At 41.4% G+C, this 11968-nt stretch overlaps 1 protein-coding gene and 2 pseudogenes across 3 annotated transcripts; 2 read left to right on the top strand and 1 right to left on the bottom strand.

The window, feature by feature from the left end:
* Window positions 1-317: 317 nt before the first annotated feature.
* LOC149388675 (uncharacterized) lies at window positions 318-4388 on the top strand. Its single transcript, XM_089623226.1, has 2 exons — window positions 318-3732; window positions 3836-4388. Exons 1-2 carry the CDS (start codon window positions 318-320, stop codon window positions 4189-4191), a joined length of 3771 nt encoding a protein of 1256 aa, XP_089479352.1. The 3' UTR covers window positions 4192-4388.
* On the top strand, window positions 4329-9795 carry LOC149388673 (MDIS1-interacting receptor like kinase 2-like; annotated as a pseudogene).
* Window positions 6462-9049, bottom strand: LOC149388674 (nucleolar GTP-binding protein 1 pseudogene; annotated as a pseudogene). Of its 2 annotated transcripts, XR_016300664.1 has the most exons (3): window positions 9016-9049; window positions 6606-8644; window positions 6462-6521 (listed from the first exon to the last, which is right to left on the bottom strand). The product of XR_016300664.1 is annotated as a nucleolar GTP-binding protein 1 pseudogene, transcript variant X2 (transcript). The 2 variants fall into 2 exon arrangements; XR_016300663.1 differs by lacking the exon at window positions 6462-6521 and having other exon boundaries at window positions 6567-8644.
* Window positions 9796-11968: the final 2173 nt, after the last annotated feature.

Here is an 11968-nt window from a genome sequence, read left to right as displayed (position 1 = left end):
CTCTATACAATTGAATGGAAAACATAACCAAACAACATTTAAAATATTTTGAAACGTAATTCTAAATCTGTTTTTTAAATTTAAAAATTAGAATCAGAAAACAGAATTTAAAAACAGAAAACGAGTTTAGAAAACTAAACCAGGCCCCATTAATATTATTGACTGAACCATTAGAAGTCAAGCAAGAACATGGAAATATTAAAGGGTTTAATGGTAAAATAGGGTTGCACAAATAAACATAAATAATAATAATAAATTGAGCCGCTTCCGTGGGGTTTAACGCTTGCATTTCATGAGCAAAGCTTGCATGAAAAGCCATGAAAACACTTAAAAAAAATTGTGTTCTTGTTGGCTCTTTGTTACTTGTGCTTACTTTGCTTCCAGAGAAAACCACACCACTTGCCTCACAAAAAACTCAAGCAGAGGCTCTGGTCAAATGGAAGAACAGCCTGTCCCATCCAACCTCTTCTTTGAGCTCATGGTCTCTCAACCGTACAAACAGTCTCTGCAATTGGACTTCCATTATCTGCAACAATTCCACCGGAGAAGTGACCCAAATCAACCTCTCTGGACTGAATCTGGAAGGAACACTCGACAATTTTGAGTTCTCGCACTTCGTCAACATCACTTCATTCAGCGTCAATGACAACGAAATTCGCGGGAAAATTCCAGCGGCGATCGGGAATCTCTCCAACCTCAAATCGCTTGATCTTGGATCAAACTACTTTGAAGATTCCGAGTGGTCTCGCTTTTCAGGCATGAAATCCTTGACTTACCTTGATCTCTATTTGAATAACTTTAATTCATCGTTCCCAGATTTCATACCAAAGTGCCTGAACTTGAGGTACCTCGACCTGTCCCAGAACTCATTCATTGGTCCGATACCGGAATCCATGTTCACGAATCTGATAAATCTTGAGTTTCTTAACCTCACCAATAACAAATTCGAGGGTCCATTGTCATCAAACATTTCAAAGCTTTCCAAACTCAAACACCTTCGTATGCCAATCAACCCCTTTAGCGGTCGAATTCCACCTGAAATCGGCTCAGTATCAGGTCTTGAGGTAGTTGAGCTTTATCAAAACTCGTTCAATGGTAAAATTCCAGCTTCTATAGGAAAACTCAGGAGCCTTTCTACACTTGATCTGCACGGAAATTTCTTAACCTCTTCGATCCCTCCCGAGCTTGGGCTGTGCTCGAAACTCACCCTCTTGGCCCTCGGGGATAACCAGCTCGGTGGTGAACTTCCTTTGTCACTTTCGAATCTGAAGAATATTGCTTATTTGGGTCTATCGAGTAATTCCCTCTCTGGTCCCATTCATCCAATTCTAGTCTCCAATTGGACTGGACTCATCGCGTTGCAGCTTCAAAACAATAGCTTCAACGGGCAAATTCCAAATGAAATTGGGGTTTTGACGAATCTCACCCTCCTTTTTCTGTACCAAAACAGCCTGACTGGCCAAATTCCCATTGGGATCGGAAACTTAAAGGAGTTAGCGCAGTTGGACCTCTCCGAGAACTCACTCTCGGGCCCGATTCCGAAAACACTATGGAGTCTCACAAATCTCATCGATCTGCAATTGTTCAACAACCGCCAAGATGGAGCAATCCAGCCCGATATCGGAAATCTAGTGTATCTCACCACTCTCACTATATTTAGGAACAAATTCTCTGGTACAATCCCTCCTCAAATAGGAAATCTGAGGAGTCTCATGTACCTGTCTTTATTCCAAAATAATATATCGGGCTCAATACCTCAAGAAATAGGGAACCTGGCTAGTCTTTTGTTGTTGGACCTCTCAGAAAACCACTTGTCTGGTCCAATACCTAAAACGCTATGGAGTCTCCGAAATATCACCAGTTTGCAACTGTTTCAAAATAAACTCAATGGAACAATCCCTCCCGATATTGGGAACATGAAATCCCTGGCTATCTTTGATGTTAACACAAATCAATTGTCTGGTGAGTTACCAGACACCATTTCTAGCCTCAGCCAATTAACCGGTTTCTTTGTGTTCTCTAATAATTTATCGGGGATGGTCCCGAGGGATTTCGGAAGGAATAGTCCAAGGTTAAACCGCTTTATCCTCTCCAACAACAACTTCCACGGAGAATTGCCAAGTGAAATTTGCAGTGCACTCCCTTTTAATGGAAGTGACATCAGTGGAAAACCACCGCAGGACAGTATGCGAAATTGTTCAGAGTTCGGAAGAGTGAGACTGGAAGGGACCCATTTTGACAACAATACTCTAAAAACTGCGTTGTGCGTTTTCCCATTTCTGGAATTTGTGGGTCTCAGTCACAATGCTTTTGTTGGGAAATTGCCAACAGCTTGGGGAGACTGCAGAAATCTTACCAATCTGCAATTGGAGGGGAACAGGATTTCAGGTCAGATCCCACCTGAGCTCGGGAAGTTGACTAAATTGCACCTTTTGAGCCTCGACTCCAACAACTTGAGCGGCGAAATTCCATCTGAGCTTGGGAATCTAAAACAGTTGTTCAAGCTTGGGCTTAGCGGCAATAGTCTGTCAGGGAAAATACCTCACAGCCTGTCCCATTTGACCGGGCTAGAATATCTTGATCTCTCGGCTAACACTTTGAGAGGAAAAATTCCCAAGTGGCTTGGTAAATGTGAAAGATTATTGAACTTGAACCTCAGCCACAATACATTGCTGGGAGAAATACCTTTCGAGCTTGGAAACTTGCTGTCGTTGCAATACATGTTGGATCTCAGCAGCAATTTCCTATCTGGCGAAATCCCCTCGAGTTTATACAGGCTTATAAGATTGGAAACCCTCAATGTCCCGCGTAATTCTCTCTCTGGGAGAATTCCACCATCATTCTCAAGCATGATTAGTCTGAGTTCCTTTGACTTTTCTCACAACAAGTTGGCTGGTGAGCTCCCGATTGGAGGTGTTTTCAGTAATGCGTCAATGAGTGCCTTTGTTGAAAACGCAGGATTGTGCGGAAACGTTACAGGACTTATCAAATGCAAACGAACTTCCAAGAAGGATAAGAAGTTCATCGTGATTTCTCTTTCACTTGTCAGTAGCTTTGTAGCAGCAGCAACTTGCATTGCCGTAGCAGTCATGCTGTATCACAAATTCAATGTTCTGGACAAGAACCGAGAGCCCAAAACTACGATATTGGAAAGTGAAGGAAAATTCAAGTTTGGAGAGATCATTGAGGCCACCGAAGACTTCGACGAAAAGTATTTTATTGGGAAAGGAGGGTTCGGGACCGTCTACAAGGCGGTCTTACCTTCAGGCCTAGCTCTCGCAGTTAAGCGGCTTCATGTATCGGACTCCGGTGAAGACGCTGCAGATACGAGCCTCAGAAGCTTTCACAACGAGATAAAAGCTCTGACCCAAGTCCGGCACCGGAACATCATCAAGCTGTACGGCTTCTGCTCGAGAAAGGGCTCAATGTACTTGGTCTACGAGTATGCAAACCGAGGCAGCCTCGGAAACTTATTGCACGTCGGTTCAGACAGAGCCAAGGACATCGACTGGGACGCGAGAGTGGGTATCGTGCAAGGCCTGGCTCACGCGATCGCCTATTTACACCACGACTGTTCTCCACCGATCGTCCACCGCGACGTGTCTCTCAACAACATCTTGTTGGGATCTGATTTGGTTCCGAGACTGTCTGACTTCGGAACTGCCAGGCTATTGAACCCAAGTTCATCCAACTGTACTGCCATTGCTGGTTCGTACGGCTACATTGCACCAGGTATGTAACAAAAAAACAATCTCTGATATCACCTCACTTCAATCTCGCTTTCTTATATATTTGGCCACTGAAAGCTCACCATTATTGCTATGTATTGTGCTAGAGCTTGCTTTCACGATGCGAGTCACTGAGAAATGTGACGTGTACAGTTTCGGAGTGGTGGCATTGGAGATCTTGATGGGAAAACACCCAGGGGAATTTATTGAGCATTTATCATCCAATACGGAATTGCAATTAAAGAATTTGTTGGACCCAAGGTTGGAGCCTCCAACGGGAAGCCTATCAGCGAGTGTGGTGTTGACTGCGAGCTTAGCAATATCTTGCACCAGAACTGCTCCGGAGTCACGACCAACCATGCACTCCGTGTCGCAGCGGCTATCGATCAATAGGGCCGCTCAAGCTTCCATTTCTCCACCGCTGACGAGTATTACAATCAAGCAGCTCATGAGCCTCGCTTGAATGATCGGATACAGTACTCCAATCTTGTCGCTGCCACCAAATAAAAATATTTGTTTCTTTAGTGTGTGCGAGATATGTTCTCAGTCAGAAGCTTTTCTTTATCAAAATAATATTTTCAGAGTGCTAAGAAAAAGTAGATGTGTTTCATAATTCTCGTTTGTACTTTACACTTGCATTCCCTCCATTTTTCACTACAATAATGTAAGTAGTTTCTTAAGATAATACGCTTGAGTACATTCAGTCGAACACAAACAACTGAAGGTTTACTCTTCTGTCTATTTGCAATTTGGTTTCCAAATTCAGGGGTACTTTCAGAATAGTACTAGTGAAATTGTAAGCTTTTGCTATTTTATTACGGTTTGGTTCATTTTGGATATATACTTAACAATATTATTAGTTAATTTTAGTCATTTTCCGTCACAATATAAAAAGTAAAAGCACAATATGCCATATAGTCGTACTCGTGCCATATAGTTTTTTCACCTATATATTACCCGTCACAATAAAAAAAAAGTAAAAACACAATTTTTAGTCACTTTTAGTAAATTTTAAGAAAATAGCAACGAAATTTTATTTACAAAGCCAAAATAACTTATTTATCCCGGCTGTTTTTTCTGCTCACGTTCCTCGGATTTATTGCTTAAATTAATTCAAGTAACTAACACTAATATTAATTCCATCAATCGAGACGATATACGTTAATTACGTAATAACTACCACCATTATTTACGTTGATTATTTTTTTGATTTTTTATTTCAGATTGAATAAACTTTCCAAGTTTTTTTTTTCAGTTTCATTAGTTTCTTGTTCGTAAACGGCTAAACGCTATTAACCACTATTAACCAATTAACCATGCTTATTAACTAATATTTATAATTATTAACCCACTAATTATATGTTATTTTTTCAATACAAATTTTCATCTTCCATGTTTTGAATCATGCAGTTCATCATTATGTATTATAATTCAGAATGCTCCGCTTTTTTTTTTTTTTTTACTCTTGTGGCTTCACAACCAATTCTATTTTTTTTTCAATGCTGGAAAATTCAAGTTCGGAAAGATCGTCAAGGCCACCAAAGACTTTGACGAAAAGGATTTCATTTGGAAAGGAGGGTTCGAAACCGTCTATAAGGTAGTCTTACCTCCAGGCCTTGCTCTCGCAGTTAAGCGGCTTCATGTATCGGACTCTGGTGAAGACATCGCAGATGTGAGCCTCAGAAGCTTTCGATACGAGATAAAAGCACTGACCCAAGTCTGGCACCGGAACATCATCAAGCTGTACGGCTTCTGCTCCAGAAAAGGCTCAATGTATTTGGTCTATGACTACGCAAACCGAGGCAGCCTCAAATGACTTATTGCACATCGACTATTTACACCACAACTGTTCTCTGCCGATTGTCCACCGTGACTGTCCGACTTTGGAACTGCCAGGATAATGAACCCGGTTTCCTCCAACTGGACCGCTATTGCTGGTTCCTATGGCTACATTGCCCCGGGTGTATGTAACAATCTCTAATAACCCATCACTTCTGCTTGTATAATTTGTTCCCTTAAATCTCATAATTTTTTTTTTTTTTTTTATTTCTTGTGCTAGAGCTTGCTTTCACGATGCGAGTCACTGAGAAGTGTGACGTGTACAGTTTCAGAGTTGTGGCGGTGGAGATCATGATGGGAAAACACCCAGGGGAGCTTCTCGAGTATTTATCATCTCTAGTTTCTTTAGACTAAAGAATGTGTTGGACCCAAGGTTGGAGCTATTACACGGAACATCATTTCAAATATAGAGCAAAATCTTCTCCAACCACATTGCAAATACAACACTATATTTCATAATTCTGGATTGTACTTCGCTTTTATACTCCTTCCATTTTTTACTAAAATAATGTAAGAAGTTTGCTAAAGATAATACGCTGTGTACAGAGTCGAAATAGTTTTACTCTTCTTTCCATTCGCAATATAGTTTCGAAATTTAGGGTACTTCTAGAAAAGTACTTCCAAAATGGTTTGGATATATACTATAACAATATTCGTTAATTTTATTCGTTCCGGCAGAACATGATTTAGCACTATTACATTTCATTGGTAGGGTTAGAACCTAGGACACAGATACAATTCGTTTAGAAACATTCCAAAAGCTTTCTTGATATTGGATTATGCATGTGTGAAAAGTATTGCAAGCATAGATTAGTAAAAGCTTCAAAACAAAATTTAAACAGATATTACTCTCAAAATTGCGTTGCAACACAGTCAAAATAAAAAATAAAAATCTTTCATCAAAAAACATTAACAGCACTGGTCTCCACCCTCCAAAAGAACATCCAAAACACCCTGCACGAAAAAAAAAAAAAAAAAACACTTTTTCATCCTATTTCAGGTAAAACAGTAGAGATAAGATAATTATAGGTATTATACCACTAGAGAGACACATCTCTTAACGCCTGTCAGTTTTTCCAGCGGACCGTTTCCCGGAATACAAGTGCTTCGGCCTGAGAGTGGGAATAACACGATCAGCCTCTCCACGCCGAGCCTCTTTATTCCTCTTCTTGATTGACTTCTTCGCGAGATTCCGAGCCTTGACTTTCATAGCTGAGTCCTTGAATCCGTCTCCGGGGACGGCCTCAGTGGGCGGCCTCGACCTCGATCTCGACCTCGCCATAGCCAACGATCTCGACCTCGTACGGAGCTTCTTGCTCGGTGTGTTGTCCATGTCCACATCCATGGAATCGCCTCTCTTCTTCTCCGGCGATCTCTCCCTCTTCCTGCCTCTGGACTTGCTCCGGGCCCGGTCGATGGGCAGGCTCGGGTTGAGCCCAATATCCGACAACTTCCTTCCCATCCTCTCCAACGTGAACTTCTTGTCCTTGTCGAATTTCCTGGGCACGGTCGGCCTGCTCTCAGCCGTGCTCTTCTTGATCCTGTGCTCTAAGATGAGCATTTTTTTCACCTTCCGGATCGCGGCCACCAACTTCTTCTCTTCCGGGTTCAATTCTTCTCCGTCGGTCTCGAAGTCTTCGGGTTCGGGGTCGGCGTCGGCGCTCTCTTCTCTCTCGAGCTCTTCGAGCCTCTGAAGGATATCGGGGTCGATGAAATCGTACACGTTGTGGCCGTCGAGAATCTCTGGCATCGCGTCCTCTTTCCATTCGTCGTTGGCCAATAAGTAATGCTTCTTCAAGCTCGCAGAGTACACGCCGGCACCGCCGTTCTCTTCCTCCAAATCCCTCTCAGTCTTCTTCTTCTCTGTGGCAGCTCTGGCGTTGAGAACCGCCTGTGGAATGCAAACAGGCCGCTCCTTCTGGTCGCGGGGCTTGGGCATCGCGACGTGAAACCTGTTCAGACAGTCGTTGAGCTTCTTCGACTTCATCTTGACCTCGACCCTCTGGTTCAGAAGCCTCTCGCAAGCCGTGTTCTTCACCGAAATCACGCCTTCGTTCGTCAGAGTACTCATCGTCACAAGCGCTTGCTCCTCCTCCGATCCCCCGAGAACGGTCTTCGCGGCCTCCGATTTCATCTCCATCACCAGCTTCTCGTCTTCCTCCGACAGAGTCTCCAACGGCTGAAGATCGGTCTTGTTGCAAACTATCACCAACGGCTTGTTCATGAACAGCGACTTGACGCTGTGGAAAAGCGCGGCCTGCTGAGCGATGGTGTAGCCACAGGACCCCGAGATGTCCAAGAAGAACAACACCGCAGCTCTCAGATGCGCCAAGGCGGTGATACTGCACATCTCGATGACATTGCGATCCTCGAACGGACGGTCCAGAATCCCCGGAGTATCGATCACCTGGTACCTCAGACACTTGTAGTCCGTGTGACCCACAAACAGAGACTTGGTCGTGAAGGCATAAGGCTGAACATCAACATCAGCCCTGGTAATCTTATTCATGAACGAGCTTTTCCCGACATTCGGGTACCCACAGATCAGGACCGTCCGAGTATTCGGATCGATGGAAGGAAGCCTAGCCATGTGCTGCCGAATCTGCTCCAAGTAAGCCAAGCTCGGGCCGATCCTCTTGATCACGGTACACATACGACCCAAGGCAGCGACTTTCAGGCACTTGCACCGGTACGGCGAGTCTCCGTACTTCAAGAGCCTAACGTAGTCGTTGGCGATCTTGCTGATGAGGTTTCGGGCGGTGTTGATTTGGCCGAGGGCGAGCTTGTAGTGGTCCTTGTTGTAGAGGACGTGGAGGAGATCACCGTAGAAAGGATGGATATCGTCGAGCCTCGGAAACTCGTCGATGATGGTCGAGAGCTTGTCCTGATAGTTGGTCTGCGTGAACTTGACTTTGCGCATGTAAAATGTTCGGATTCGGGTTATCGAGTCTCCCTTGTGGATCACTGTCGGAGTCTGGCGTTGGGTCCGAGAGAGTGTGATGTCGATGAAGTCCTTGCCATTTGGGACAATGGTGATCTTCTTGAAGTTGTATTGTACCATCGTTACGGACCTAAGACTGGCACAGAAATGATAAATTAACGCAGCAAATTTCACAGTGAAAAAAGTCATGAAAGTAGTCATCAAACCTCATACCACTGCTATATAACCTTTCAGAACAGAAATCCGAATCAAACGGAGTATATGCATCATCATCGACATAACTAAATAAGCAACTCAACAATCAAATCCATTCTATGAATCAAAAACGAAACCCGAAATACCTAGAGCAAATTCCAGATTTCCAAATCATTAAGAATTCCAAAACCTAATTCCCTGATTTTCGAAATTGGATTCGATCGAACAAAGCCCACGTTCCTAGATCGAAAATCAAGCAATAAACCCTCAAAATTGGGTTTGAGCAAGAAAGAAAAGAACTAGAAAAGCTACCTTGAATTGTCTGAGCATGGGATTCACCTTCTTTCTTTCTCTCTCTCTCTCTCTCTGCTGAAGCACGGCGTTTTTTTTTTTTTTTGTATATGACGGTAAACCCTAAACCTAGCCCTAAATACATGAATATCCATATTTGGCCTCTCTTAATTTCTACATCAGATAATCCTTTTATTTCTTTTTTCTTTTTTGCAAACTGATCCTTTGCTTCTAAGTTTTACTCTTATCCCCTAAACTTTCCATTAAACTCAAGAGATTAAAAACGGGTTAACATTTATTTAAATAAATAAAAACGGGATAGTATCAAGAATGTATTCATTCCCGAAATACTTTTAAGGTCATTCAGGATTTATTTTTCTCGTACGAGATAATCTCGAAAATTAATCAAAATTCATAGTCGATAATTTATTCGTTCGAACTCAAAATTTCTTTATTTAACTCTGGGACCTTTTATTATCCATTGTTAATATATACCTCCAGTTTCTTCAGACAGTACAGAACTGCTATTAAAGAACGTGTTGGACCCAAGGTTGGAACCTCCAACGGGAAGCTTATCAGCGAGTGCAGTTTTAACTGCGAGCTTAATTAGCGATATCTTGCACCAGAACTGCTCCAGAGTCACGGCCAACCATACACTCCGTATCGCAGCGACTATCGAGCAATAGAGCCTCTCAAGCTTCCCTCTCTCCACCGCTGAGGAGTATCATCGGACACAGTAGTCCAATATTGTCGCTGCCACCAGATAAAAATCCTTGTTTCTTTAATGTGTGTGAGAGGTAAGTTCTCAGTCAGAAGCTTCTTTATCAAAATAGTATTTACAGATTGCTAAAAAAAAGTAGATGAGTGTTTCATAATTCATGTTTGTACTTTGCATTTATATTCCTTCCATTTTTCACTAAAATAATGTAAGAAGTTTGCTAATTAAGATAATACGCTGTGTACATTCAGTCGAAATAGTTTTACTAAGGGGTACTTTTAGAATAGTACTTACAAAATTGTAAGCTTTTGCTATCTTAAATTCTTAATACGGCTTGGTTATGTTGAATATATACTAAACAATGTTCGTTAATTTTCGTCATTTTTCCGAAAGACTCTTACTTGATGGGTAAGACATGATTTATGCTATTACATCTCATTGTTAGGGTTAGGGTTAGAACCTATCGTTCAACTGATTTGATATCTTTAACCTTTATATTGGATAATTAAATCAATAATATACTCAGTTTATAGATTTTAAAATTGAATCACCTCAAGAGCGGCTAAGCGAAGTGGAAACTCTTGAAGAAAGAGATAAGCTGTGTGTGTGTGTGTGTGTGAGAGAGAGAGAGAGAGAGAGAGAGAGAGAGAGAGAGAGAGTACTTGCAGGCGGAGAATCGGACGGGTCTGAGACGGCTGAGGAAAGCAACAACTGCATGCAGAGCCATGGCGGCGCCGGAAGCTTCTAGCAAATTACTTCAATATATTTTCTAAGATGTAATCGGAATCAATCTCTTTGTGATATATTTTAATTTCTTTCATTGCCAATATAGGAATCGCGTATAAAATTTTGTGTGCGCGCGCGCGCAAGCGTGTTTATAGCTGCAAGTGAGTATAATATTCATTATAGACGGGCTTTTTCTCTTAGTTAGCTAATACAACTTTTCCTTTTGGAGTTGACGTAACAAACTACATGAGCCTCCCGAAGAACAAGATGTTTCTTTTGTACTTTCCAGGTGATCGGAAAATAAAGAAATAGTTCATAATATTCAAGATAATTACATATTTACAAAATAATTAATGTCTCAATTCATCCTATTTCTGTCCTTAATGTTTATTTTTCGATTATTTGTTTTGGGCATGAAACTTGTAATTTTGTTACAGTTTTGAAATCGTACCAATAATTATGAAACGAAGAAATTGAGTGACCTATAACCTTGCATTTTCCCTCTTTGGATTTTCAACTATTTTTCAAGGTTTCTCAAAAGTTATCTTTTAGATTTTCTAATTTTCATTTACCTCTTCAACATTTATTCTAAGATTTTATTTATCTCAATTCCGCCATGTAGGTGTATACATTCCCAATCATGTAAGTTGCATCTTGTCCATTCAGAAATTGAAAACAAAGATGATTCTCTTTTTTCCTCACATTTCAGAATTATCACCGGACAGAAGTGAAACGAAATCAGTTAGATGGAAAATGTACTTGGAACTGGTCAAGTACTCACAAGTGAGCATTCGACCAATGTTTCTAACGAACACACTCGTCCACCATAAACTTTATCAACGAAAACTCTAGGATCCGAAAACACTAAACCGCAAGTTTTGAAAAAAAATCTAAGATCAGAACAGAATGTCCCAGCTAAATACTGAATGGAGAGAACAGAATGTCTATTGTTGATATGTGTTCTTGACTCTGTTCGTGTTTGCAATGGGAGGCAATTTTTTTATGGATCAAATGTTTATTAGTGGTGTTGAACCATATCAGCAGATCCGCAATCAAGAACTTAGTTTCTTGAGTTGCAAGTAACAGACAAACAAAAGAGTAAGATAGGAAGAAAAGAAAAGAACAGGAAGTTTTAATCCTGGTTCAGCAAATCAAGGCCTATGTCAAGTCTTATCTCACCGAGTTCTGGTCGTTTCCTCTAACAATAGAGTAGATCTTCGAGTACAGACGCTCACAAAGCCTCACTTCCCGAATTATCAAATTACGATTCGCTCAAGTATTTCCCTTGTTCTTTTGTTTGTTTTTCTCTTTGAGTGTTGTGTCACTCATTTAAACCTCCCAACAACGGATATTTATAACTCAAAGCACACTGTTAGCAAATTGCTTCGTTCACAAGCAACCATTGGATACAATCCACAGGTCGAAAACAATAATTTCCAGAATCGCTGGATTGCTTTGTTTTGCTGCGTTGTCTATGCCTCACAAAGTCTTCTTAAATGAGATCAACCTCAACAACAGTGTTTTTAACTG

This window comes from Urtica dioica, chromosome 8 (assembly GCF_054948205.1).
Source record: "Urtica dioica subsp. dioica isolate 48M chromosome 8, U.dioica_male_clone48M_v1_H2, whole genome shotgun sequence".
In the NCBI taxonomy this organism is placed as follows: Eukaryota; Viridiplantae; Streptophyta; class Magnoliopsida; order Rosales; family Urticaceae; genus Urtica; species Urtica dioica.
Note: the sequence above shows the minus strand (reverse complement) of the source record. Positions and strands in the feature narration are given on the sequence as shown.